A 24,478-nucleotide genomic window follows, 5' to 3' on the forward strand; every position below is an offset into this window, starting at 1 on the left:
TAACTACCTAGTATGTGAGGGTTTAGGCATTCCATACAACAATACCTGTGGTGTATCGCACTGAATAGTTAGTTATAGGGAAGGCATTTTCTTGTCCTGAGTACGTAACCGATAGTGTATTATTGTGGTTTTACTCCTCAGCTCAGCATGGTGAAACAAGAAACCTAAATATCCGCCTGTTGAATAACCATTCCTCGATGGTCTAGTGGTTATGATTTCCGCTTGTCATGGTTCTACCGTACAAGCGCGGGAGAGCAGGGTTCGATTCCCTGTCGGGGAGATTTTTTTGCATTTCGTCATTACCTTTATATACTCTGTATATCCCTCCTCCCTCTTCTCCTGGCATGTTCTCTTCCTCTTGTCCGTGCACTTTCACTCTTTCGCTTTATTCCTTTTTACTTCTATTCTTTTTTTTTTTTTTATATATTTATAAAAAAATTTTTCTCTTTCATTCTTTTATTTTTATATCTCCTTTGATTTTTACTTCTTTTCGTCTCGTACCATAACATATCACGCCATTGAAGAAGACTCAAATCTTAAGCCACAACCGCTGGTCATCAACTGACAACCCCCCGAGACCGGGTGGGCCGATACTGGGCACGCTGCGGCGGAAGCCGGATAGTGGTCAACCGCCAGGCCTTATCATAACAAGTCCTTGATGGTCTAGTGGTTATGATTTCCGCTTGTCAAGAATTCCTTACAAGCGCGGGAGACCAGGGTTCGATTCCCTGTCAGGGAGTTTCTTTTTGCTTTGCTGCTATATTTGTAGTTTTTTTTACTTCCTCATTTCTCTTGTTTTCCCTGGTCACTGAGCTGGAGTTAATTGCGAGATGCCAAGATACCTTAGTTGTAGATAATTAGTGTGATGACTGCGTAACAATATGTATGTCCAATTGCCGGGGGTGGAATGCCAATGCTTCACCGCCTTCACGTCTCTCTCACTTTAACCTCACTTTTGGTCCTCCATATAATCCGACAACAACACCCTCAATCCCGCTTCTATCCGCCCTACAATGGCTCCCTCAACGCTTCTCGCCGCCCGGCGACCCCTCTTAACCTCTATTGCATCCGTATCCCGTCCCTCTCGCGCAACCCTCCGACCCATCACCCAATCCCCTCGCCTCTACCACTGCCAGCACACTCGCCCCAGCACACCTGCAGCACCACCAAAAACCACTACCCTCTCCACCCCCCGCAGGAAATACCACTCGACGCACCAGCCCACCCTAGACCACGAATACACCAACTCCCAGACCACCATCCTCACCGCAGCCCTCCGCCACGTTCCCCAGCTCGGCTTCACCCGCGACGCCCTCACCCTCGGCGCCCGCGATGCCGGCTTCCTCGACGTCTCCGTTCAGCTCCTCCCTCGCGGTGAATTCGACCTGATCCTCTTCTGGCTGGCTAGTCGGAGAGGACTCCTCCGCGCTGCTGTCGATAATGGCCTGTTCCGGAAGAATGGACCCCGCGAACTGTCCGTCGAGCAGAAGACCAAGATGCTTGTTATGGAGCGGTTGCGCATGAATGCCGATGTGCGGAATCAATGGCAGGATGTCAGTCTCCTCTTCTCCTCTTTCAGGTTTCCACATAGCAAACACAACATTTGCATGAAATGCAGAACCGCTAACAAAAACAGGCCCTGGCACTCATGTCTCTCCCCAGCCACGTCCCGCTCTCCCTCTCCGAGCTCCATGCCCTCTCAGACGACATCCTCGCCCTCGCCGGCGACACCTCCGTCGACGCCTCCTGGTACACCAAGCGTCTAGCCGTCTCAGCCGTGTACGCCTCCGCGGAGGTCGTCCTCACCCGGGACCCGAGCCCTGATCTTACGGCTACCGAGGCCTTCGTCGAGCGCCGCTTCGAGGATACCCAGGCGCTTGGGGATAAGGTTGGTGGTGTGAAAGAGTGTCTTGGGTTTATGGGGTCTACTGCGTTGGGACTCGGGCGGAGTTGGGGGTTGAAGATTTGATTTGATTTTTGGCTGTGTTGTGTAGCTTGTTCAAACTTCTTCTTCTTTTATATATCTTGTGTTAATAGTGCTATATTATTTACTCTACTTTGTTATTGGCCACGTGGATACGTACGTATGTGGTTCTGCCTACGACTCGATTGGCAATGAATGCACCATTAAATTATTCTATCTGCATCTGTGACTCATGACCCCAGTATATACAAACACGAAAGCAAAGTGTAGATCTACAAAGTCAGCTTGACATCAGCGCAGTCCAACCCCACCGCAACACCCGTCACAACAGCCGCATACCCCACCAGAACACCCACCGCCTGAGCGGTACTCATATCCAGGGTATTAAAGCCCAGATTCACAGCGCCCGTCAGCAAATTCGCAATCAAGAACAGCGCCAGGCCATTCCGATTAAACGCCGCCATGATGCGACTCGTCGCGAACGCTGTGCGCTCGCGCTCGCCGTCTTTGCCTGTCGCGCGGTGCACGGAGGGGAAGAAGAGCGTTTCGGCGAGGCAGAAGAGGAGGAGTTGCGCGTTGTTGAAGGCTGATACCCAGAGCACGTAGGGCATGTTTGCTAGGCGGCGCGAGACGGGGATGTTGGCGCCGTAGCCGAGGGCGTAGGTTGAGTTGAGGGCGAAGAGGCCTGTCCAGAGGAGAGTTTGTGCGGCTAGGCTGAGGAGGACGTTCTTGCGTGCTTGGCTGGGGGGTGTGCTTGCGGAGGTGCCGCGCGGGATGACGCGCATGCCGGTCGCGCGGCCGCAGAGGAAGATGGCGAGGTAGCCTAGGAAGGAGAAGATGCCTTCGCGGTTCTTGGAGAGGAGGTCGGGTCCGCGGGGGGAAACCAGGATGTAGCTTTTGAGGTCGGTCGACTCGAGCGCGACCTGGTAGAGGACGGCGATGGCTAGGGAGAGGATCTCGTAGGATGGGATAAGCGCGTATAGTGCGTCGAAGATCTCGACGAAGGGTGGTAGGAGGCCCAGCGTGAAGAAGAAGTTCCAGTGTACGCCATACTCGGTTACGTGCTCTGCGTAGTCTAGACCCTTGACGCTGTATAGGCGGATGAGGCCCAGCACGAGCAGCGGGATGGAGTGGCGCATGGAGGATGCGAGTCTCTGCGCGAGGGTGCGTTTCGCGGTGGAGTTGGTGCTCTGGCGTTTGAGACCCGAGCGGGCGGACACGACGCCCCCGGAGAAGACGAACGACCCGACTCCTAGATCCATGAGGGATGTGCCCCAGTTTTCGACCTTGGCGAACCGGCGCGGGAAGATGCGGAAGTCGACGGCGAGGATGGCGATACAGGTGATGATCATCATAGCGCCGCGGTAGGTCGTGAGGAACGGGTGGATGGGGAGGGATGAGGACGATTCCGAGGGCGGTTGCTTGGAGGCGTCTTTACCGACTGTTGATGCGCGTGGGGGTTTCGCCTTTTGCTGTGCACGAAACGACGGCTGGTTAAAGAGCAGCAGGACCGCTGGAGAGATGAGAAGGAGGTTCAGGACCCATGGTGCAGAGGAGTACACTGTTGTCGCGAATAAAATGCCCAGGACATTGAGGAAGAAGTCTGCCACCAGTGCTGCTGGGCTGTAGGGTGTGAAGAAGGACAGTCGAGATTGCAGAACCGACCATACAAATATCGAAGCCTAGAGTGCGCATATCATCATTAGCATCTCTATAATCGCTAGAGACAGAACCTGGGTACTCACCGGCGCGACTAAACTGACGGCGTTGATCTCGAGGATGGTGCCTCCCGCGAGATTTGACACGAAGGCTTCTTTGCGAGCCTTGTAGCTCGGATCCATGGTGTCACTCGATCTGGCCAGTTGGACAGTACCCAGGTCCCAATATTATCAAATCGATTCGCGACTTTATACAAGTTCAGGACAATTGGCAAGATGGAGGAGAGAATTGGCCAGATTGTTTTGACGTGAATCCAATGACATAATGCGAGGTCACATGACTACTCCACTATAAACTATATACTTCCTCATCCATGGTATATTCCATCTTATCCAATCTCCTTTGGTTATATTAGGGTGGTTTGTATGTGTGGATATCCAGTTTATTCCAGTCGCATAGGTGGACATTCATAATTAAAATCGTATGGAAAGTGGCCACAAGTAAAGACCATGATTATAATACAAAAAATGAAGATGACAAGGCCAACCAGCCACAGCTGGAAAGAACAAACATCCGAAGAAAAAAACATAAAGAAAAGAAAAAGGGTATCATACAGTGGCTGAAAGCGAATGCAATCCAAAGACACCCCCATTACAACCACAAAACCCATCGGACACCGGAGATCGTGCCCCGGAGCACACCCCGGAGGAGCTTAAACGCCATGACAATCAGCCACACCCACCAGAGCATCCCGACCAGCGCCCATTCGAGCATTACAAAACCAGCTCGTCTCAGCCAGCGGAGCCGGCGGTGACGCTTGCGGACTCCCCGGTCGAGTGCATCGCTGAGCTGTTTCACAGCGAGTGTGCTCGTCGTATTGAGCTGGATGCTCAATGCTTCGGCTTCTTGCGTCGTGGTACGGACGCGCGGGTTGATCGACTGGTCAACTGTGTCTTCCAAGTTGCTGAGCTGCGAGCGCAGAGGCGCTGACGTGTCGCGCGTGAAGTGATCTAGCGAGGTTTGGAAGCGACGGTGCGATTTCTCGAATTCTTCGAGCAGTCGCCGAGCGGCTAGATCATGCTCGTGTAGTCGCGCGACGGCCGGGATGGGAGCGTCAGTGCCGTATGCGCGAAGAAGGAATTCAGGCGTTGGGGTGCGGACGCTTTCGGCGCGACGGGTGATCTCTCGAGCTTTAACCCCCGAGGAAAGGAGGAGGGCCCGGGTGCGTTCAACCTCGCGTTTATTTGGCACCCCAGAGCTGAGTGAAGAGCTGACGCTACGACGAGAGATGCTCCAGCTTCGTGACTGTCCGGATAACGGGGTGAGCGGTCTCCGAGGTGAGGACGCACTCGAGGCTTGGGCTTGTGCCAGCCCGGTGACAGGAGGGCGATGCATGATAAAAGAACCAGTAGGATCCTGATGGCGACGTTTCTTAATCTGCTTTTGGATGCTGTGTAGCTCGGGCCCAAAGGTCATGGCCTTCTCTGGCTTTGAAAATCGTGCAGGCGCTTCGGATGCCTTTTGGGATGCCGGAAAGCGCTCGCTTTTACCCTGCGACTCTCCGATGCCGTAGAGTTGTGTGTCGGTAGCATGTCTGCGAGGGCCACCGAGCCCAGACGCCTTCAGCTCCACTGCCAGGTCTTCAGGCGGTGATGTTAAAACGGGCGAGGATGGATTCGCCGCACTGGTCTTTAAGGACTTGTCGGGATCTTTGCGAGGACGAGTGGGCTCATCGGCGAACGTGGGTAGACGGCGGAGCAAAGCCATGCGGCTAGAGGTCTTTTCACCTTTCGGATCCTCCGTCTCAGAAGCATTCTCGTCCGTCGTGACGCTATTTGCGGACGACTTTCTCGAGTGCGGTTGGTGGTCTTTCTTCATAATAAGGTCGCCCATTTTCGACACCTCATTCCCCACCTTTCCTGCGATCTTCCCAGGACCTTTGAAGATCCCACGTAATTTCGATTCTTGAGTTGATCCTTTTCGAGTATGTAGGCTTGGCCTACTGGGGTCGTCCTGTTGAGCTGGAGAAGCTCGATCTGGCGGAGGGCCCGGCCCCAGTTTGGGTGAGCGCGGGGGGGCTTCCAGACTGTCTTTTTGAAGAGCCAGAGATTCCACAGAGTGACGGTTGGGAGGCTCTTTGAACCTGATGCTGCTTCTGCTACGAGAGCCAACGGCGCGCGACTGTCGTTTTGCAGGCGAAGCGGAGCGGCTCGAAGCGGATGATAAGGGAGAAGCAATACTCGGGAAATGCTCCGGATAAGCAGTATTGGCAGATCTGATGCTGTCCAGAGCCGCGAGAGATGTCAGGGGATCATATCGATCACCGAAACTGCGCCCGGAGGATACCGAGGCCCTTCGTTCAGACCAAGAATTTCTTGTGGGCTTCGTGGGTTGCACCGTGGGCATGCGCTTCACGTCGTCGGCACTTCCTCTTCCAGGGGGAACATTTGATCTCTGTAACTGCTTGTAAGATTTCGTGTAGTTCAAACGAGAGTTGTAGTAGTCGTCGTCGTCGGAGGTGCTTGGTGTACTCAAAGGGCTGATTGACCGCATCTTGAGCTTGTCTCTCTTCGATCCAACGCGGTCTGGCAGGGCAGGGTTGCTTTGCGGGAATTGAGGCGACATAGGAGCTCTGTGACGACGTCTCCCACGGTCTGTCCTCTTGAAATCTGCTGGCAGGATGGAAGAAGTACTTGACCAAGAGGTGCGCGAGGTTAGCTGGTCGGCATCCACGGATAGTCGATTGTTTGGCGGCCGTGTTTGAGCAGCGTCGACATCCATTTCATCATCGCTAGTGACAATAGAGGCGGGGTCCTGATACAGATGGTTTCCATCCTTATCAATGATTTTGGTCTTGTTTAGGTCACTTTCAACCCAGGCGGCGTCAGCCAGAGATTCAGCAGGCGAAACCAGCCAGTCCAGCCTCGGCCTGCGTGCTTTGACGCTACTCGTACGACTGACCCGTCGTAAACTGGAGGGAGGAGAAGTTGGTATAAAATCGGGTTCTTCGACATCCTCATGGTGCGCCGTCGGTTTTGAATTATTTTCGAAAGGGGGCAGCCGTAGGCGTTCAAACGAGCCACGGCTCTGCCGGCTATGGCAGGACTCGACCAAATTTACCCATTCATGGACCTTCTCGACATCATTCCACCCTTGAGATTCCGGAACAAGCGGGCAACGCTCACGAAACCTAACCTTGCGATTGCGAATGACCTGGAGAGGATTATAGGCACGACCTTCACCCGTCGTGACGGGGGGAGATCCGGACGATGACCCACCAGCCCCAGGTGGGCGGAGAGGAGGAAGGGAGTGCAGCAGACGTAGATATTCAGAGAGCAATTCGAAGTAATTTCGAGCCTTTTCAGCACGAGCCAGGGTGCTCCGGGAAAATCCCTGCGGTAACGGATCAGGGCCGACCGACTGGGGTAAGAAACTCTGCACGGATGGTTGCTCATTCGGTGCCGTTGAGGTAGAAGTATTGATAGGTATGGCCCTATCATCAGTGGCTAGTTGAGTAGAAGTGCGACGGTGCCGGGTGGAGGGCCCCGCAACTGGCGGTTGGGTATCTGCATAGGATAAAGAAGACGGCGCATTGGGTGCGGTCCATCCGCCACTGGAGAGACGACTTGAAGGAGCCCGGCCTAGACTATTCTTCTTCCTGGACTCGCTCAGATTCAACGCCAGATTGACAATCTGCAGCGAGTCCCGATCCAGCCCGACCGTCCCCTGGGGATCCGTTCTCTCCGCTTGACTTTCCTGCGACTCCACATGTTGTCGCATCCGAGAGGGACCAGCACTTTCGGGACCAGCACGCTCGGGAACGGATTCATTTGGCGGTGTCGCTGGTGGTGATGCCTTTGGTTGTTCTTTATGCCGAATCCACGGAAATCGGGACCGTCTCTTCTGCCCCGTGGCTTCTGTACCGGGTTCTGGTTCGGGGGCCCCGCGTTTCTCCTTGCGATCCGGCTCCGAGTGACGCGGGCGGTGATGGCCCAAGCGCAAGCTTTTCGAACGAGGGATGAACGACGAATCGACTAGAAAGCCACTGGGATTGTGTGTTCGCCGTTGCGCGCGGCCTTCCTTTTCTCCATCGCGGGAGCTGCTCCCGAGCGTACTGCCCTCGAGCTCCCCACTTGCCCTTGCCTCGCTCATCAGGGGTTCTTCGTGGGGATGGTATACGTCATCGGGGCCGGACTGTCACAGAGAAGATGTTCCAAATGTAGGATTGAAGTTATTGAATGCTCGCTATTCTCGTAGGCTATGGGAGCGCATGCGTATCATAAGGTTGGTATAGTGGTGATATCAAGGCGAGGGAGGGGTGACGGTTCGAGCCGGCGAGATAGGGATGGGTGTAATCCGTACGTCGAGATATGCATGGGTGTTCGGTGGAAGCGCATTAAAGGGACTCCCGGACTGTGAGCGAACGACACCAGATCATCGTGCCATCAAGATGGGGATGTGTTCGACGATCGTCACCCTCTGGATCGACAAGTCCGCTGATGCCTTATCCACCCATGCAAACACGGCAAACACTGCCCCTATCTTCTCCATTACTCATCACTTGAGCATGACGACGAAAAGATAAGATTGAAGATATTCTACCGAGTATATATCGGCGATATGGGGGTCTGGAATAGCTAATTTCGTTTGATTGACACTAGTTTCAGATGTTCTACAATTATAAGACCCAGGTCGGTTTTCGTGATCCCCGCAAAACGCCGGGTGTCTCCGCAATGTATGACATCGACTCGTTGACAAGGGCGTTTACCCAAACATTGCAAGGGATTTTAGTATTCGGACACCGATGAAGCCGGCGATGAGTCTGCACTTTCTGCCAAGGTGTCTCCCAGCGTGACCATATCCCTCGAAGGTTCTATGACACGAGCATGATCTGTATAGAACCAGCTCGAGAATGTAATACTGGTGCCGAGGAAGGCTGATAGAGGTCGGTAAATATAGACAGCGATCCTGAGACGTGCCGACTCCATGTCAAAAAATTACTCCTTCCAGTACTGTGATGGATCTCCACCGTACGGATTCAATGAAACACGCCCCGTACATAACTCCTTCTATCATCAGCAGCACGACTGAACCGAGAAAGGGGACCAGGGTGTGTGTGGTAATCGGAATGGTGCGTAGATGGGATTGATGATCTCTGAGGTCATGGAAGAGGAGATTGCTCTCCAACCGACTGTCCCGATCGATACAGCATTTACTGCACCTGCCTATCTCCGTCGACGATGCGAGCCGCGATCTCCTGTCGCTCGTCACGGACCGTGAGATAGATCTTGAAAATCATTAGCAAAGGACGCCAACCCCCAACACCAACCCAGATCCAAAAACATACCCATAACCAGAACATCATCTCCATGAACCCGTAAGTGAAGATCACCCGGCTCTTCAGATGATCCAGACCGGACACCGCTTCCGGTGCAGCCCCATAGCCCGCAGCCGGGGTAGTTCCCACTCCCAATGCGACTTGTTTACCCTGGTAGATGAAGAACGACACGGCGAAGAAAAGACAGAAACGCGAGGCGGACAGCAGCGTCCAGATCTCCGAGTACATGGTGGCGAGTCGGGTAAGGAAGGGGTTTGTCCGCATGGCTCCTGCGACCGGAATGGAGGAGTGCTGGCGCGCTGCTTCGGCCATCTCGACGACCTCGTTGAGAGGTGGAACTTTCGTCACGAGAATCAGGTCGACCAGGGCTTCGGCGATTAGGAGAATGCCGCAGGCGGCGAAGGGGGATTGTGGGCGCGACAGCGATGGGGCTGCATCCTATTTGACAGTGAGGTTGTATTAGCAAGGAATTGATCATGAGAGAAGCATCGGGGGTATTGTACAATGCGTAGAACCTCCCCCAGCATAAACACGATATCGGAGTCGGTGATGAATTCGGGCGATCGCATTAGGTAGACGGCGAGGATAAACAAACCCCAGGCATGGGCCTTGATGAGAGTTTTGGAGGATAAAAGTGCCATGATGGTTTTATTGATATGGGGAAGAATATATGAAGAAAGGAAAAGAAGAGGGAGAAGAAAGGAAGAAGCAAGAGAGAGGTCGTAAAAATAAAAGACAGGTAGGGATGTTGAGAGTCTCGATCGAGCTAACTGTGGGGTTACCGCCGATGCTAAACTCCGATAACACAATTTGAACCATCTCTCCTCCCCCTTCTACATATGATTGATTCTATTGATCCTACACTGCTTAACTGACACCATGTCAGTCGCCACTTTCACCAAAGAACGACACATCAAATATTTCCTCCGATGTCTCAAGACCTTCCTCCCCCACCTCTACACCCCCAATGACTCCAATCGCATGCTCCTCGCCTTCTTCACCGTCGCGGGGCTAGACCTGCTCAACGTGCTGGAAAGCAAAACCACCCCCGAAGAGCGACAAGGGTACATCGACTGGATCTACCACTGCCAGGTCCCGACGGGCGGGTTCCGCGGATTCACAGGGACCGATTTCGGGCGCGACAGGCGCACGCCGGAGAACGCTGCGTGGGATCCGGCTAATGTCCCGTCGACTTTCTTTGCGCTGCTGATGCTGGTCATTCTGGGGGATGATCTCTCGCGCGTTAAGAGGGAAGAGTGTCTGCGATGGTTACCTATGTTGCAGCGCGACGACGGGAGCTTTGGGGAGGTGCTGGGGCCGAACGATCAGATTGAGGGGGGCGGGGACTTGCGATTCTGCTGCTGTGGTGCGGGCACCCGGTATATACTTCGGGGGAGGAATGACGACGGTGTGAAGGATATTGAGGATATAGATGTGGACAAGTTGGTGGGGTTTATCGAGGCCTGTCAGGTACGAACCCCTTCAACCCATAGACCTACTCAAGTATATCTCATCACTGACATGGCGTCTTTCAGACATACGACGGTGGAGTCGGAGAAGGGCCCTTTTGCGAATCGCATTGTAAGGTCCCTACATCCAAGGTAACCATTACAAGAGCAGGCAGCTGATATCTCACAGCGGGCCATACATACTGCGCCATCGGCGCGCTCACTTTCCTGGGTCGCATTTCCCCCGACAAGCCCACAGCTGCGCTTCTTTCACCAGAGACACCAGAGTTCAACCTACTCCTCAGGTGGCTGGTAGCAAGGCAAACAGCCGAGCTAGGCGAAGTTGCATCCGACGACGAGGAAGAAGCCACCGAAGAATCTAGCCCCCCCAAAGCAGTCGAAGGGCTCAGTCCCAGCGAGGCAATCGACCAGCTCCCTACAATCTCCCCACCAACAGCAGAATCCTTACACTGGGCGGGTTTCAACGGACGCGCAAACAAATTCGCCGATACGTGCTATTCTTTCTGGAATGGCGCAACACTAGTCGTGAGTTCCTTGCCTGGAAGAACATATATATGTCACAACGGCGACACTAACCCAGCATCACGCCACAGATGATGAATAAATTACCTCTCGTAGACGCCCCCCGAAACCGACGCTACCTCCTTGAAAAGACCCAACACATCGTGGGTGGGTTCGGGAAGGCCGTCGGAGAACCACCTGGTACGAACAAAATTTATCTACCCCCGCGTCTCTCAAGTACTGGTACTAATAGTGTTACACGCCAGATCTGCTTCACTCCTACTTTGGTCTCGTTTCGCTCGCTTTCCAAGGAGAAGACGGCCTCGATGGCGTCGATCCTGCTCTGTGTTTGAGTAATCGGGCTGCTAAGCATTTGCATTCTCTTCCCTGGTGGAAGGAGAGGGGGTGACGGAAAGCATGCATGATATAGAAGATTGATAATTAATAAATTATTTATACTTGGCCATACCTAGCTGACCCATCTGCATTGGAGGGTAGCTGAACTGGGCCAATGAAAGACCGAAGCGAGGGCTGGAATACCGTACAATGCACCACAGAGAACGAAAAAAAAGTAGTACTCGAGGACTGAGGCTGGGAATTTTTGTGCACGACACGATGATACCTCGTTGGATGGCCTTCGACGAGACAATGTGAAAGTGCTGGGACAAAAAGTAGTAATATTGCGGAAGCGAATTTTCTAGAGGGTAGACGGCGCCACATGGGAAGTTGGAGTAATATACAAAAGAGACTCGAATGACCAGCATCGCTCGTTGAATTTCGGATAAAAGGGATGGAAGGAGAGATATTTCGCGTTCGGCAGCTCACATAAGAAGACGCCAGGCACCCAAAATGAGGGCAGCGGTACCGGTGCAGACACCCCTGGACGAAAAACATTTGTTAGTATACCAAGACAGACAACGGGGAGGAAAGATGAAGGTGAAGGAGCAGATTTGAACGTACATGAGCCACTGGAGAGTCGAGAACTTCACAGCTTCAACGCGCTCCCGTAGACCAGCCACTTCCTGTTCGATCCGCGTTTCCGTCTCCTTAATTCGCATCTCCTGGCTGTTCGCCTCCTCGCGGATCCGGCCCTTCTCGAGGTTCAGGTCCAACCGGACGGAGGCTTGCGTCCGCCCGATCTCATCGCGAAGACGTGAGTTGAGCTTTGCGAGGTCCGCGGCGATTTTCTCGTGCGAGGACCGCGTCAGCTGTGCCTCGGTCGAGTCGGCGTTGAGGAGCTCTGAGCGGAGCTTGGCGAAGTCGACCTTCTGGGTATATGTGGATCGTTCGGTATCTGTGGGATCTGGTTAAGACACGGCCGGTGGCGGCTAAATCAAGCAGGGAGGGAGATCCCCTTACCTTCTCGCAGGACCATTGTTCGCGTCAGGTTCTGGATCGACTCCTGGATGACGTCGTTCAGCACGCGCATCATGGCGACCGCCTGCTCCTCGCTGAAGCCCTCGTCCTTTAACCGCTGCACGAACTTCAGGGTATCAAAGTGGTGGTCTCGTTGGCGGGAGGGAGTCGCGTGGAAGGCCCGTCGAGCGGGGTTGAAGGTCGCCACGTAGACGCCATTATATCTGATGGGGTCGACGGCGGAGTCGACGGCGGGACGACCTGTTGCCGGCTTCACGGGTGTCGAGAAATGTCTGGCGATCGTCGAGGATGAGCCGGTGTCTCGGGAGGTTGCGGAGATGAGTCCGGAGGAGGCGCGGAAGAGAGCTGAGGTATGTAGCTGATGTCCTGGTGGAAACAATGTCTGGATGCTCTTCTGCTTCTGCTGTTGCCGGGCTGAGAATGCTCTGGTCTTGGGTGGTGTGATGCGAGCGCCGGCGGAGGATCCATTCCACGTCAGCCGTGGAAGGATGGAACGGGACACTTCCGTGACGGGCTTCTGAGGCGCCATTGTCCAGACGCTCAAGGGCGGGAGGGGTGAAGTAGTCACGGAGTTCAACGGACGCAGTGAAGTAGGCGAGGTGCGACAATAAGAGGTCTTAACTTTGAACCGGGATGTGGAGGGAGGAGAATAAAAGCATCATCCGATATGTCATGTCATGTGCGGAGGACGGAGGGGAGTTGATGACTAATACAGGGGATAGTTATGCTTATGCACTCCGATTGGACGAACACTTCACCAAACATGGAAGGAATTTCTCTCGACCCATTTTTGCTGAAGGGGCAACAAGCCATGGACGGGGATACTGTATTGTTCTGAAGAATACATGGAGTCAATTTTTTGTTATAACAAATATTAATGTACATGTCCCATTATCCCAATTTTGTGTCCCATTACCCCAACCCCGCAAAACGCCAAATATGATCCCCACAGCCCAATTTACAGCTGGAACAGCTCCTTCAACTGCTTCATCGTGTCATCAGGGCCGCTGACGGCGTGGCCTACGGTACGGGGATCGCTGTAGATCTCCCAATCATTGCCGCCGGGGAAGGACTTGTCGCCGAAGAAGTGGATGGTTTTGTATTCGATACCGGAGATGTTCTTCTCGGCTTCAATGTGCTGCAAGCAGTAGGTCTTGTCCCAGCCGGTGGGGAAGACGTCAAAGGAGATCTGGCCACCGATTGAGAAACTATATCCGGTAGCCAGTCATTGATTAGCGACAGATATGGTGTGGTCGAGCTTTTCTAGCATAGGCAGTGCCTTCTGGGGGCATGGTGGCTTACGTGAGACTAAAGTCGGCGAACTCCTTCTTGAGCGCGTCCACGAAATCCCGTCGGATATTGTGCTGCTTGTCATACCTGCCATCCGGTCAATGGGCCAGTTCTCATGCAGCCAGCAATCGACACATACTGTTCAAACTCCCGTCTCTCCTCGTTGCTTGCATTCCTGCCGATAGGGCTAACGTTGATCATTCCATTGCGGAACTCGATGAAAGTACCACGCTTCTTCGGCAGTGATATGTTGGCAAGGTAGGCCAGCATAAAGTTGACCAGCTTCTGATACTTCTCTTCACCAATCCATTTGATGAAACTGTTACTGGCGAGAGGCTTGCCCGAACGAAAGGCGGTTAGGCCGTTCTCCGAGAAGGCGAAGTCGAACATCGAGGTGACATTGGTTGAAGCTGTCCCGAGTTGTTCCTGCTGTTTGGCCAAGTCTGAGCCACCGACCTAGGCATTGTTAGACGAGGAGCTATGTGGATTGGTGAAGAGCACTGACGAAACCGATGGCGCACTTCTGGCGCAGTCGGGAGAGCAGGTCGAGCATCTCGGGGGCCACAGTCTAGTGAAATTGGTGACATTGGGTGAGCCCTATGGGTTGATACAGTCAAGAATAAGCTGGGCAATACTGTGCTCGACTTACCAGCCTTGCTGGCGTTAGAGTTCCATCTACATCGAAGAGACAGATGGTGTTCTTCAGAGGACGGTCCTCCAGAGGCGGATAATCTGCCATGATGGCGTATGTAGTGCTCAATGGGCGTAGAATAATTCAATGGTAGGAATTATCAGATTTGACGATGTACAGTGAAATTGGAAGAAGGGACAGTGTATCCTGGTCTTGATCTACCACCTCTATAGATGATGGCCGCATCCAGCCGATCTGCCCCAATTCGGCCGTCCCCACCACGTGATCTACATGGCCCCGCCGTGGAGAGGAATTAGTCAGCAACAGCCCCACACCGCCTCCACCGCTGCCTTTGTGCCTGGACGGAGTTGAAGGATACAAGTGCATATATTTGGAGAATCATAACACTTGGAGGGCGACTGTGCAGTTATTGATACTAACCAAACCCATAGTTGCATATACCCCTGGCAGTAACACTATGTGATGGGATGGGTCATTGGTGGGCAGCCGAGAGTGAGCCAGCGCTAAGCTGCTTAGTCTGTTCCATGATTCTCGTCAACAGTCAACAGTCTGAATGAACAACCCCTCTTATGATCCCAATCGTCAGTGCAAGATCCGGACAGACATAACACCATGGAACCCAAACAAAGTGACGCTGAGTGGGCGGAGCTCATCGCCAATTTGAAGGCTTCGCTTCCAGACAAACTCCCCGTGTACCCGGCCCCGGCGCCTTCCGCGATTAACCGCACGGTCGACCATACCCAGCTAGCATTGACGGCAACCGAGCAGCAGATCGATGAGCTATGCGCCGAAGCCCTCGAACACAAATTTGCGACGGTCTGCGTCCGCTTGAATCACGTCGCGCAAGCCGTCCAGAAGCTCCGCGCGGACCCCGACGTTACGGTAGCCTGCGTGGTGGGGTTTCACGAGGGGATGTACGAGACCGCAGAGAAGGAGCAGGAGGCTCGTGAAGCGGTCCGGTTGGGTGCGGCAGAACTGGACATGGTGCTCAAGTACCCGCTGCTGAAGGAGGGAAGGTTTCTCGAAGTCTACCAGGACATCGTAGGGGTGCGAAATGCCGCCCCACCACCGACTACCCTCAAGGTCATTCTGGAGACGTCGCAACTGACACGAGACGAAATCATCGCGGGCTCTGCGATTGCGAGCATTGCCGGGGCGGACTTCATCAAGACCAGTACTGGGTTCAATGGACCGGGCGCCAGTGCGGACAATGTTGCTCTCATGCGGGCGGTTGCGGAGCTGGTCGGCAAAGGAAGCCGTGTCAAAGCCAGCGGAGGAGTACGGTCTCTGGAAGCTGGGATCCAGATGGCACAGGCAGGAGCTGAGCGGATTGGGACCAGCTCAGGCGTGAAAATCATGCAGGAGGCGAGAGGAGGTGCTAGCCAGGAGTCGAACACGAAGGGCGAGGGATACTAGATAGAGCCCTTGTCGGAAAATAATTGATCACCAACTGTCAGATTTAGATGAGTGGACGATTCTGATGATGACATCGTGTGGGTCTTTACGTGCAATGTATTTCAGCCCTAAGCGTATATACATGATCCTCCGGGAGATGCCAAGCTGAGATATCTCGTATCTATTAACATATCCTGTCAGCCCACAATGTCCAGTCACACCCCGCAATGGAGAAAGATCTCGTAACTAATCACTGGATCGATCCAACCCGAGGCCAAGAAGACAAGAAAGCGGGTGGCTCCACCCCTGCCGCTGCAGATACGAAGCGGCGTTGCTTGGCCGCCCCCATTCCATCCTCACGAGCACTCTGGTGACATCTCGAAAGAGAGACCGTCGATCCTGTGTCCCATTTTGATTAATGTACCGTGGTCATACGAGTTGGGGAATGTGTCTATGGGCAAGCTCACCATAGCCATGGCTCTTGGGAAGACATCACCATCATAATTGGACTCGCAGAATTCAACCAAAGATAGCTAAACGTCTCACGATAGCGGACTTCGACCCCGGAGACAAGATACGAATCGCTATTCTGGGACCATCAGACGTACTCATCAGACCAGATTTTGTTTGAAGTGCATTGGAATGGAGAATATAGCGCAGAAATCGAAAGCGAGTATATGTAGGTTAGCTGTCCGGCCGGTCTATAAATATGTCCTCAAGCTCCCCTGAAAGTCCTTGAAATCATCAACAACAACTCCATTAATCAATCAACCAATATTACCACAAACCAAATCTCTTTAAGAGCCTTCCTCCGTCTTTCAAACCAAACCAAACCATCAAAATGAAGACCAACTTCCTCATCATCCTCGCCGCAGTCGCCGTCGGCGTCTTCGCCAACTCCGAAGCCAACCCCGAAGCCAACGTTGAAGCCAGCGTCGACGCCAACACTGAAGCCAATATCGAAGCCGACCTCGACTTCGAAGCTGGCTCGCAGGGAGACGGCCTCGTCAAGCGCGCAGCCTGCCACAAGCCCAGCAAGTGCGGTGTGCTATGGGCTGGAGGTTGCGAACGTTATTGCCTTCCTCATAAATTCTCCCACATGACTAGCAGTGGCTGCCCGATTCTTGCCAAGAGGTGTTGCTGCAAGTGATTCGGCGTTTGTTTGTATGATATTCCAGCGGCCTCAAACCCATGAAACAAACGCGGAGACTCGAAGGGAAGATGTGGGGGGAAAGGAATGGGGGAGTTGGGAAGTTAGGACGTGTGCTGAAGATAGGTTGAGTGCCTGGAGAGCTCTTTTTGTGCAATTGATGAATTCTTGAGACTTGTCACTCGTATATATTTTCAGTCTGAAACAATCATTTTGGACCTGTGTTCTCGTCATCATCTTGCTCTAAAGATATGACTGAAAGATATGGAAGTCCTAAATTGAGATATATGTATGTATACAGATTGACAAGGGATACCCTTATCAAGCGTGCATTATGTGCTTGTGTGATACCAGCCAAGTATTGTCTAAACCAGTAGATTGTCATGAAGGTGAATCCCCTTCGCGTAGTTGGCTTGTCCAAAAAAAAAAAAGGCTTAGGGACAGGTTTCGCACAATTGCCTAGAGAGATATAGCCACCATTTGATACAACAGTCATCGTTCAGGATCCTAACAGCACCTCGTGTATAGGGAACAAAGGTTAATTTAACCAATTTGGGCGAAAATATTGGACAATTTCAATGAATGCTAATGTGTATCTTGTAATGTTGAAATGCATATTGTACGTGTTATCAACGCTAACATCGAAAGAATCGATTATTGTCGGACCATATCAGTGCTGTTTGTGTCCAGAGGGTCACCGGACACGCTTTAATTCCAAAGAGCCCCTGATCCTCTGACCTAGATTTACTGATATATCCAGGTCGGGTGATTGCATAGCAAGGTGGGAGCTCTACTCAGAAGAGTCGACAGAGAGGGTCCCATTCGGCGCATACCAGTAATACCGAATTTTGGGCATACTGGACGAAGCTCTCGAAGTGCGAGCAACATGCCCATCATCCGCGCCAGGTACGTTGAGAATATGCCACGGCTTGTGTCGAAGGCGAAGATGCCGAATGGGCTATGTAGTCGCGAAAGTAATCGCTCATCCTCGAACTGTCATCGAGCAGTTGGCGCGGCTTCGGGGACGATCGGCACAGTGACACATCGAGTTGTATTCCCTGCCACGGGCTCGCTCGAAACGGTTGGGTAAAACTTGAAGATTTCATCCATCCCAATGCACTCGATCCGAATTCAAGACGGAATGTCGGAAGCCTTGACCTCCTGATACTTGGACAATACTTTCATCTCTGTATTGCGCTCCTTAATCTTCTTGTCGATTGCTTTTTGAACATCTTCGCGTTTCCTCTCTGCGTCCTGCATTCTTTGCTTCACTTCCATGACTGCGAGTTCTTGCGCCTTAAGAGCCTCGGACGGAGACGGGAACTCCTGTTGTAGCTCTTGAAGCTGGGAAAGAATTTCCTTTGGGTCTAATGCGGTACAGGTGACTGGATCGTATTTGTAGGACTCTAAGGGTTCGCGAGGGACACGGACTTCCGGGAGCAGATCGTGGATTGGAGTCGTGCGGATCGGCGAATCCAAAGAAACTGGCTTGACGGTGGGTGACAGCGTCGGTTCGGCGGGTGGAGAAAGAGGCGGTTGGTCCATGGCTGTGGGTAAACTGTAGGTCTTTTTCCAGGGCACCGGAAAGTGTAGTGTACGGCGATGATGAAGGTCAAAGACGAAGTTTGTGTCAATCACTTGGGTGGAGTTGTAGATGATCGCAAAGACGCGTTACTAAGCACGGCATTATCTCGGCGAGATTTAGGGCAGTAGGGCGGTCTGTTTCTGCCAGCGTAAAACACTCACCGCTGTATAGAGTGGAGACTATCCTATCGTCACCATCCATCATCAACCATCGATCAACTGCTCGTGCAGATAATTGGACCTAATTTGGTTGATGAATCCATGAGAGGCAAATGCACGGAGTTGTATATCTCAGCTGGGTCTGAGAGTTATCGAATATGCAGGCATTTGGTGAGTTCCTTACCCCCTTACTGATCCACCTACCGGGTCCCCTTCTCCCCTTTAGTCGAAATGCATGTAGCCCTTTTATTATGTATGGGAATGCAGGCTAATGCGAGGATTATTAGTTCCGAAGAATCGGAGGGTAAGTCCAATTCAGGACACATAGTCCCAAATACTGAGCAATGCTTCTAGCCCCGGTTTGAATTTATCTTGAGGGTAAGTGCTGAGCTGTCAACTCCATACGATATCATTGAATGTCACTAACGTCGCGATCTGATTTAGATCATCGATCTCAACAATGTTCCGCTGGTGAGTGGGACGGCGTTTGTAAAATGGCGCCTTCCCTCGTCGAATGCGGCCGAACACCACGGGCATACGGATAAAGCAGTCATCCTGGACCACCGAGCGTCGTGGCATTACGAGAGAGCACTACAGGTCCGGCTCACCATCGACCGCAACCAGAGCCTTCATGAGTGCGAGGTACACTTCGAAGTCATCCAGGAATTTGCGACGGGTGGTCATAATGATAAGGATCTGCTCGGGAGAATCAGACTAAACTTGGCCGAGTATGTCGACAAGAGCGATGACGACGAGGGCATCGTACGGCGTTATTTGATGCAAGATAGTAAGATCAACAGCACACTCCGCATTGGGATTGTCATGCGGCAAGTAGAGGGAGACAGGAACTTCACTACGTATGTACACAGGGACATGTGGCTCAGCCTTGTTGCTGACTGCTTTCAGACCGCCGTTGCGATCAGCTATGGTTTTCGGGGGCATTACAGGCGTTGTCTCCTCGGAACAAGGGGACCCTGATGATCTAGGCCAACAACCATCCATCTACACCCAAACCCGGGAAGCTGCAGATCTACAAGACATGTACCGTCGGACTTTGGCAGCGTCCTGGAACTCCCGGTCAGACGACCTGCCTGCCGACAAGTTGATCGAAGAGTTATTCTCCGGAGGCGTCTCCTGGAGCAGTGACACTCGCGATACCCCAATTGGAAAACAAACGAACGACGATCAGCGCCTAAGTAGCGAAACAAGGGCCAAGCGGACTAGCTCTGGAAACCGACTATCACCCAGCTTCGAGAGACGGCCCCGAAGTGCGTCAAGCATGCATGCACTTCGAAACGACGCGAAAAGCTTGCAAGAAATCTCCTTGGGTATGGACCGCTCCAGCAAGGGTGAAAGCATCGAACAGAAGCTATATGAAAGTGGCAAAGGAAAGGCCTGGAAGAGTCGAAGAAATGAACACGAAGTGTCCGAGTTTGACGTTCGTGAAGACTTGAGGAGTTGGGCAGTGGGTGGAAAGGAGGAGTGATGGATGGTAGGATTTACGCATAGTTTGAGACAATAATACCCAGATGCATGATTTTTGATAATTGCAACCGGTCACATGGGTTACCCACGACCTGCCATTACGCATTTGTTGACTTGTGTGATGGATATTTTCATCTTCTGGTCTTTCATAGACTAGGTCCTGAAGAATCCACCAATCTTCGCCCCTAGGCTCAGTGTGGGGGCCACGCCAGGTCTCGTTCAGACCGAGATTATGTTTGTGCCTTTAGTTCTCCCTCTCGTCACCATCCACACGGCCTAGAATATCATTGGCCTCGCTTTCCAAACGTTCGGAGCTCGTGCGGAACAACCGCGGCAGCCCCGTTTCCTCATACGCAGCGCCATCGACCACCATGCGCGCAATTCCCTCAGCTGAAAGAAAGACCTGGGGCATCCCATGGCCACTGAACCCGGCGACAACCAGCTGCCCTGGTTTGTGGGGCACGTTTCCGACATGTGGAAGGGAATCCGTGGTGAAACCCATGACTGAGGGATAACGTTAGCATTCCTGTTCTGGCCCCAGTGAAGAGAGATACGTACTCCCTGTCCAGACCCGGTCTGTATATGCCCCCGTATTCTCCCACCCGTGGAAATTCCGCTGCATGTAGTTGTCAAAGTAGCGAGACGCGGACTCAATCATTCTGCTGTCATCCGTGTTGTCGTACCACTTGCTCGCATCGTGGAAAAAGGTGGATTTGGCCCCTCCGACAATGATACTACCGTCCGGCCGGGGGATCAGGTAGTCATAATCCCAGGTGTTAAAACGCATGGTGTAGGAACATTCTAGGGGAGATTTGGGTGGATTAGGGACCACGATCCGGCTACAGACTCCTCTGACGGGGACAATCTTCCCCTTGTATTCCGGCGCGATCGCCGATGTATATGCGTTGCTTGCGAACACAACCCATTTGGTTCGGATGGAACCTCGGTCAGTCACGACCGTCCAGCGCCCATCGTCATCGGGAGCGTCAGACACTCGGAGCACAGGAGTATGCGTCTGAAGGTTTACCCCCGCTGACACCACCTTGCTCAAGAGCTGCGTGACCAACTTGTATGGCCACAGTCTCCCGGTCCGAGACAGGAAGCATCCTTTCGCACCTTTGACACCGGATACCTAGACGACTGATTAGTTATTGCGGACGGGTGGGGTCACAATGATTCTCACTATCTCTGCCGATTCGAGCGGGGTAAAGTGGACACTTTCTGTGGCTTTGAGGCCCTGGGAGATAAGAGACTCCCGGCCCGCTCTCGCCTCTTCGCAGAGACCTGGATCAAAGTGGATGTCGAATAACTTGTTGGTGTCAAGATCGCAGTTGATATTCTCCTTCTCGATCAATGACTGTATCCTCGAAAGGTGTTCATTTTCGAAAGCGGCCACCTCGGAGGCGGCGTCGAACCCATATTTCTCTGCGAATTTATGGATCTCGCTATATAGATCGGGTCTTATGTGACCCCCTATGTAGACGTTTACTCCCAGTCACTTCGTATAGAAAAACTGAAGGGACTTACCATTTCGGCCTGTCGCTCCTGAACAGGCCTGGCGTGCCTCTAAGATCACTATGGATGGGTTTTCTGCCCCAGAGGACTGACTGCGTTGCAGACAATGATATGCGGTTGAAGTTCCAGCATAGCCAGAGCCTATGATCACAATATCACTGCTCTCAGGCAGTAGTTCTGTAGAGCGATGATTGTCCAAAACATGAGGTTGACTTCGCCAGAACGAGGTCATGCCATGGTCGACGGGAAACGATCTGGTCATGTTTGTAGATAAATTGTATGGTTGATAGCAAAGTCAAACCAGATGTAAGCAATAGAAACTGTTTTAAACACAAATATGAGCAAAGATGGGCTTCTATTCCTCTGTACAGAGAGGTGTCGTGTTGATCGTTTATCTATTCCAAGTGATTCTTGTATAGATCACACACTAGTTCACTTCCGGCTTAGCTCGTTCCACCCGTGACCCGTCCCGACTTGACCCAATCGAGACATCAATTTCTCCAAAGCTTCAATTCTTCCAGTTAAAGATTCGGTCGACCACCGGTTTCAGAGGTCGCACCGCCGATTCCCTAATGTTGTCACGGACTTCTAAACCGGCCGCAGGGCTTTTGGGCTCTCACGGTTCCCCTATTTGCCGGAAATGTGCCCTTCCTTCGACGGTGCGCGGGCGCGAGGTTTTTCTCCGATACCAGAACACCGCCAGCGATTCTTCCGACCGACCGCCACGGCCTCGCTCGCGCAATGATCGCAGACCGCACGCGGAAAATAAGAGTCGACGAAGGGACCAGAGCAAAAAAGTGCCCATTGAGGTGACTTCGCTAGGAAGACCTGGTGAGGTGGTGGTCCTCCCGGAACGAACACGGCGTCGCCGCCAGCCTGCCCCAATCGAACAAGAACCCAAGGATGGGACCGAGGACACCGCCCTCCCATTTTTCTTGGAAGAGATAGACAACGATGATGGGCTTGACGCAATCGAGCGCATCGAGTCCTTCCGTTCGGCACACCAACCCGGGAATAAATTGTCTGGCGCCGAGTGGGAGAATCTCAGAAAGGACATCCAGGGCTCTTTCACATCGCAGCAATTATCCGATTATCTTGAGGAGTTATCTCGCGGTGTCTCAGAATTCAGCGGTGGTCAGCAGTCAAGCGAGGGGACAGACGCCGGCGCATGGAGGCCTGGGATCTCGGCGTTTGTGGAAATGGGACCAGTCTCGCAGGAGGGCGTCGCGGATAGGATTGCGACGTCACAAGGCATGAAGGGTAAAGAACTTCTTGTGGAGAAGATTCTCCGTGACTACTGGGGTCTTGGTGTGGCCGATGAGCCTGGACAGCTGGACGTCCGTCCCCCTGCCCACTCTTTATCGCTACTTTTGAACGCGAAAACCTTCTCCTTTGGAGAGGTAGCAAGTCTCCATGAAGCGAAGATCGATATCACACATTCGCTTGGCCTTGTGAGGATCACCGGGGATCAAGAATCCTGCGAATCAATTCGTGAAATTATATGCGACACCATGGCCAGGATCCGGCACGAGGGGATCAATTTATACCAGGATAAGGCTGGAGTCAAAGGCAATGGCCGCATCTTCAGCGCTGATTTCTTATCGTGGGTCGGTAAGACTTATGGGGTCGCCTTTGAACTGGGGCCGTCGGATGTTCCGGTCAAACTGTACTACCTGGCTGAGAATCAGAGTGGGCCGGATGATGCTCGGAGGACCCTGAATCTCGCAATTTATGATGCTGCATCTTCGTCGATACCATTTGGCACCTACTTGTCCGCATCCGAGCCGGCGGATGTCCATCCCGTCGACCCGGAGAACAACACATCCTGGCCCAATCGTCAGAAGGAGTGGTTTCGCTGGGGCATGCCATCTACCGAGCCTTCGGAGAGGAGGGTATTCGACACTCCTCTATTTGATAACCACGAGACGCGCCTCTCTGCCGAACTTCTGAAATTGCTTCGGCGAGGAACTCCCGGCGCTCCCCAGGACGGGTCTACTGCAGTCCGAGAGACTGTAACAGCGGCCGTTGGGAAGTGTCTCTTCCAACACAAAGCGCCGTTCGATAATCAACTGGCTAGCCCCTCTCAACTTGGCAAAATGGCCCTCCCCCGTATCTTTACCACAGACATTCCTCGCGTGCCGTCTTTCCTCGGATCGTTGAGACCCCTCGAGTCCTCTCGGATCCACCGCTTCCGGCTGGTCCCGTCGGCTATACACCAAGGCGTCTTTCCCCAGCTGGAGGTAGAAGCCACGATGAAAGCGCCGCTCGACGAATCCCATACAGGGCTAGACATCGCCGTGTCCTCCGCGCAGGCTGTGCTGTCCCAGAACAGCGTGGACTACCTGCTGCCGGAAAGTGGACTGGATCTACGGTTCACGCGGAAGTTGACGCGCGACATATCGGAAGAGTGCGGCGAAGGTAGCTCGCTCGCCGGGCTCCGGGGTACCCTGCAAGGTCTCCTCGCCAAGAGCCAGGGTTTCGATGATGTGCTTCTTCCAATATTCTACAAGATCACACTCCCCAACCGATTCTTGAACCGGAAGGAGCCAAGTCAGGATGCGAACGGACACACCACCGGGGAGTACATGTTCACGCCCGTCGACGACATCCGAGCCACCCGCATCCAGCAGTACGATTTCCAGAACCAACAGCTGAGTTACTCTTATTACGAGAGTGGTCCGTTCTTGGCACACCACACTACCGATCTGTCGCTGGACTTGGATTTAACGGGCGGGTCCGAACCCAAACCTCCCATTCCATCGGAGTCGTCTGAGACCGGTGACGCGGCGCCACAGACTGTGGAGGATAAGTTCGATTCATTCTACAGCGCTTCGTGCTCGCTGGCGTTCAAAGTGGATCGAGCCTGGCGATTGCTGTAGCCTGACAGGGGAGGCTGATTTTCACGCACAACTGTATTATAGATATGGGATCTTTGGTCCCTTGTAACGATTGTATAATATGTACTGATAGAACGAACCTC

The 24,478-nt window shown here is 53.0% G+C and overlaps 14 protein-coding genes and 2 non-coding genes across 16 annotated transcripts; 9 read left to right on the forward strand and 7 right to left on the reverse strand.

Moving 5' to 3' along the window:
* Positions 1-191: 191 nt before the first annotated feature.
* Positions 192-280, forward strand: BDW47DRAFT_t115. Its single transcript has one exon. It is a non-coding gene; the product is annotated as a tRNA-Asp (tRNA).
* A 90-nt stretch (positions 281-370) lies between these two features.
* Positions 371-891, forward strand: BDW47DRAFT_110010 (uncharacterized protein). Its single transcript, XM_024813616.1, has one exon. It carries the CDS (start codon positions 673-675, stop codon positions 859-861), a length of 189 nt encoding a protein of 62 aa, XP_024669718.1. The 5' UTR covers positions 371-672; the 3' UTR covers positions 862-891.
* On the forward strand, positions 653-739 carry BDW47DRAFT_t116. Its single transcript has one exon. It is a non-coding gene; the product is annotated as a tRNA-Asp (tRNA).
* Positions 892-909: 18 nt separating the features above from the next.
* On the forward strand, positions 910-2,078 carry BDW47DRAFT_60341 (uncharacterized protein). Its single transcript, XM_024819403.1, has 2 exons — positions 910-1,553; positions 1,637-2,078. The coding sequence occupies exons 1-2, from the start codon at positions 1,014-1,016 to the stop codon at positions 1,967-1,969; spliced, it is 873 nt and encodes a 290-aa protein (XP_024669719.1). The 5' UTR covers positions 910-1,013; the 3' UTR covers positions 1,970-2,078.
* A 32-nt stretch (positions 2,079-2,110) lies between these two features.
* On the reverse strand, positions 2,111-3,837 carry gwt1 (putative GPI anchor biosynthesis protein Gwt1). The gene is made up of 2 exons (XM_024813617.1): positions 3,670-3,837; positions 2,111-3,606 (listed from the first exon to the last, which is right to left on the reverse strand). The coding sequence occupies exons 1-2, from the start codon at positions 3,763-3,765 to the stop codon at positions 2,197-2,199; spliced, it is 1,506 nt and encodes a 501-aa protein (XP_024669720.1). The 5' UTR covers positions 3,766-3,837; the 3' UTR covers positions 2,111-2,196.
* Positions 3,838-4,037: 200 nt separating this feature from the next.
* On the reverse strand, positions 4,038-8,022 carry BDW47DRAFT_110014 (uncharacterized protein). Its single transcript, XM_024813618.1, has one exon. The coding sequence runs from the start codon at positions 7,733-7,735 to the stop codon at positions 4,235-4,237; it is 3,501 nt and encodes a 1,166-aa protein (XP_024669721.1). The 5' UTR covers positions 7,736-8,022; the 3' UTR covers positions 4,038-4,234.
* Positions 8,023-8,269: 247 nt separating this feature from the next.
* On the reverse strand, positions 8,270-9,582 carry BDW47DRAFT_110015 (uncharacterized protein). The gene is made up of 3 exons (XM_024813619.1): positions 9,425-9,582; positions 8,931-9,359; positions 8,270-8,870 (listed from the first exon to the last, which is right to left on the reverse strand). The coding sequence occupies exons 1-3, from the start codon at positions 9,560-9,562 to the stop codon at positions 8,796-8,798; spliced, it is 642 nt and encodes a 213-aa protein (XP_024669722.1). The 5' UTR covers positions 9,563-9,582; the 3' UTR covers positions 8,270-8,795.
* Positions 9,583-9,771: 189 nt separating this feature from the next.
* On the forward strand, positions 9,772-11,322 carry cdc43 (protein geranylgeranyltransferase type I subunit CDC43). Its single transcript, XM_024819405.1, has 5 exons — positions 9,772-10,391; positions 10,457-10,502; positions 10,560-10,915; positions 10,984-11,092; positions 11,158-11,322. Exons 1-5 carry the CDS (start codon positions 9,801-9,803, stop codon positions 11,298-11,300), a joined length of 1,245 nt encoding a protein of 414 aa, XP_024669723.1. The 5' UTR covers positions 9,772-9,800; the 3' UTR covers positions 11,301-11,322.
* Positions 11,323-11,506: 184 nt separating this feature from the next.
* BDW47DRAFT_60351 (CCDC90 family protein) lies at positions 11,507-12,895 on the reverse strand. Its single transcript, XM_024819404.1, has 3 exons — positions 12,251-12,895; positions 11,852-12,185; positions 11,507-11,770 (listed from the first exon to the last, which is right to left on the reverse strand). Exons 1-3 carry the CDS (start codon positions 12,795-12,797, stop codon positions 11,713-11,715), a joined length of 939 nt encoding a protein of 312 aa, XP_024669724.1. The 5' UTR covers positions 12,798-12,895; the 3' UTR covers positions 11,507-11,712.
* Positions 12,896-13,046: 151 nt separating this feature from the next.
* sec53 (phosphomannomutase SEC53) lies at positions 13,047-14,368 on the reverse strand. Its single transcript, XM_024813620.1, has 5 exons — positions 14,208-14,368; positions 14,064-14,126; positions 13,698-14,014; positions 13,571-13,645; positions 13,047-13,476 (listed from the first exon to the last, which is right to left on the reverse strand). The coding sequence occupies exons 1-5, from the start codon at positions 14,295-14,297 to the stop codon at positions 13,227-13,229; spliced, it is 795 nt and encodes a 264-aa protein (XP_024669725.1). The 5' UTR covers positions 14,298-14,368; the 3' UTR covers positions 13,047-13,226.
* A 235-nt stretch (positions 14,369-14,603) lies between these two features.
* BDW47DRAFT_110021 (2-deoxyribose-5-phosphate aldolase) lies at positions 14,604-15,782 on the forward strand. The gene has a single exon (XM_024813621.1). It carries the CDS (start codon positions 14,823-14,825, stop codon positions 15,624-15,626), a length of 804 nt encoding a protein of 267 aa, XP_024669726.1. The 5' UTR covers positions 14,604-14,822; the 3' UTR covers positions 15,627-15,782.
* Positions 15,783-15,996: 214 nt separating this feature from the next.
* On the forward strand, positions 15,997-16,759 carry BDW47DRAFT_110022 (uncharacterized protein). Its single transcript, XM_024813622.1, has one exon. The coding sequence runs from the start codon at positions 16,447-16,449 to the stop codon at positions 16,753-16,755; it is 309 nt and encodes a 102-aa protein (XP_024669727.1). The 5' UTR covers positions 15,997-16,446; the 3' UTR covers positions 16,756-16,759.
* A 408-nt stretch (positions 16,760-17,167) lies between these two features.
* BDW47DRAFT_110023 (uncharacterized protein) lies at positions 17,168-18,437 on the reverse strand. The gene has a single exon (XM_024813623.1). It carries the CDS (start codon positions 18,298-18,300, stop codon positions 17,887-17,889), a length of 414 nt encoding a protein of 137 aa, XP_024669728.1. The 5' UTR covers positions 18,301-18,437; the 3' UTR covers positions 17,168-17,886.
* Positions 18,438-18,575: 138 nt separating this feature from the next.
* BDW47DRAFT_60378 (N-terminal C2 domain-containing protein) lies at positions 18,576-20,064 on the forward strand. The gene is made up of 5 exons (XM_024819406.1): positions 18,576-18,669; positions 18,786-18,802; positions 18,853-18,876; positions 18,943-19,355; positions 19,405-20,064. The coding sequence occupies exons 1-5, from the start codon at positions 18,657-18,659 to the stop codon at positions 19,982-19,984; spliced, it is 1,047 nt and encodes a 348-aa protein (XP_024669729.1). The 5' UTR covers positions 18,576-18,656; the 3' UTR covers positions 19,985-20,064.
* A 1-nt stretch (position 20,065) lies between these two features.
* Positions 20,066-21,860, reverse strand: BDW47DRAFT_60388 (NAD(P)/FAD-dependent oxidoreductase). The gene is made up of 4 exons (XM_024819407.1): positions 21,511-21,860; positions 21,167-21,456; positions 20,542-21,115; positions 20,066-20,487 (listed from the first exon to the last, which is right to left on the reverse strand). Exons 1-4 carry the CDS (start codon positions 21,758-21,760, stop codon positions 20,228-20,230), a joined length of 1,374 nt encoding a protein of 457 aa, XP_024669730.1. The 5' UTR covers positions 21,761-21,860; the 3' UTR covers positions 20,066-20,227.
* Positions 21,861-22,011: 151 nt separating this feature from the next.
* On the forward strand, positions 22,012-24,435 carry BDW47DRAFT_110026 (putative respiratory complex assembly protein Rmp1). Its single transcript, XM_024813624.1, has one exon. The coding sequence runs from the start codon at positions 22,071-22,073 to the stop codon at positions 24,375-24,377; it is 2,307 nt and encodes a 768-aa protein (XP_024669731.1). The 5' UTR covers positions 22,012-22,070; the 3' UTR covers positions 24,378-24,435.
* The last annotated feature ends 43 nt before the right edge of the window (positions 24,436-24,478 follow it).

The sequence above is a fragment of the Aspergillus candidus genome (genome assembly GCF_002847045.1).
Source record: "Aspergillus candidus strain CBS 102.13 unplaced genomic scaffold BDW47scaffold_43, whole genome shotgun sequence".
NCBI classification, from domain to species: domain Eukaryota; kingdom Fungi; phylum Ascomycota; class Eurotiomycetes; order Eurotiales; family Aspergillaceae; genus Aspergillus; species Aspergillus candidus.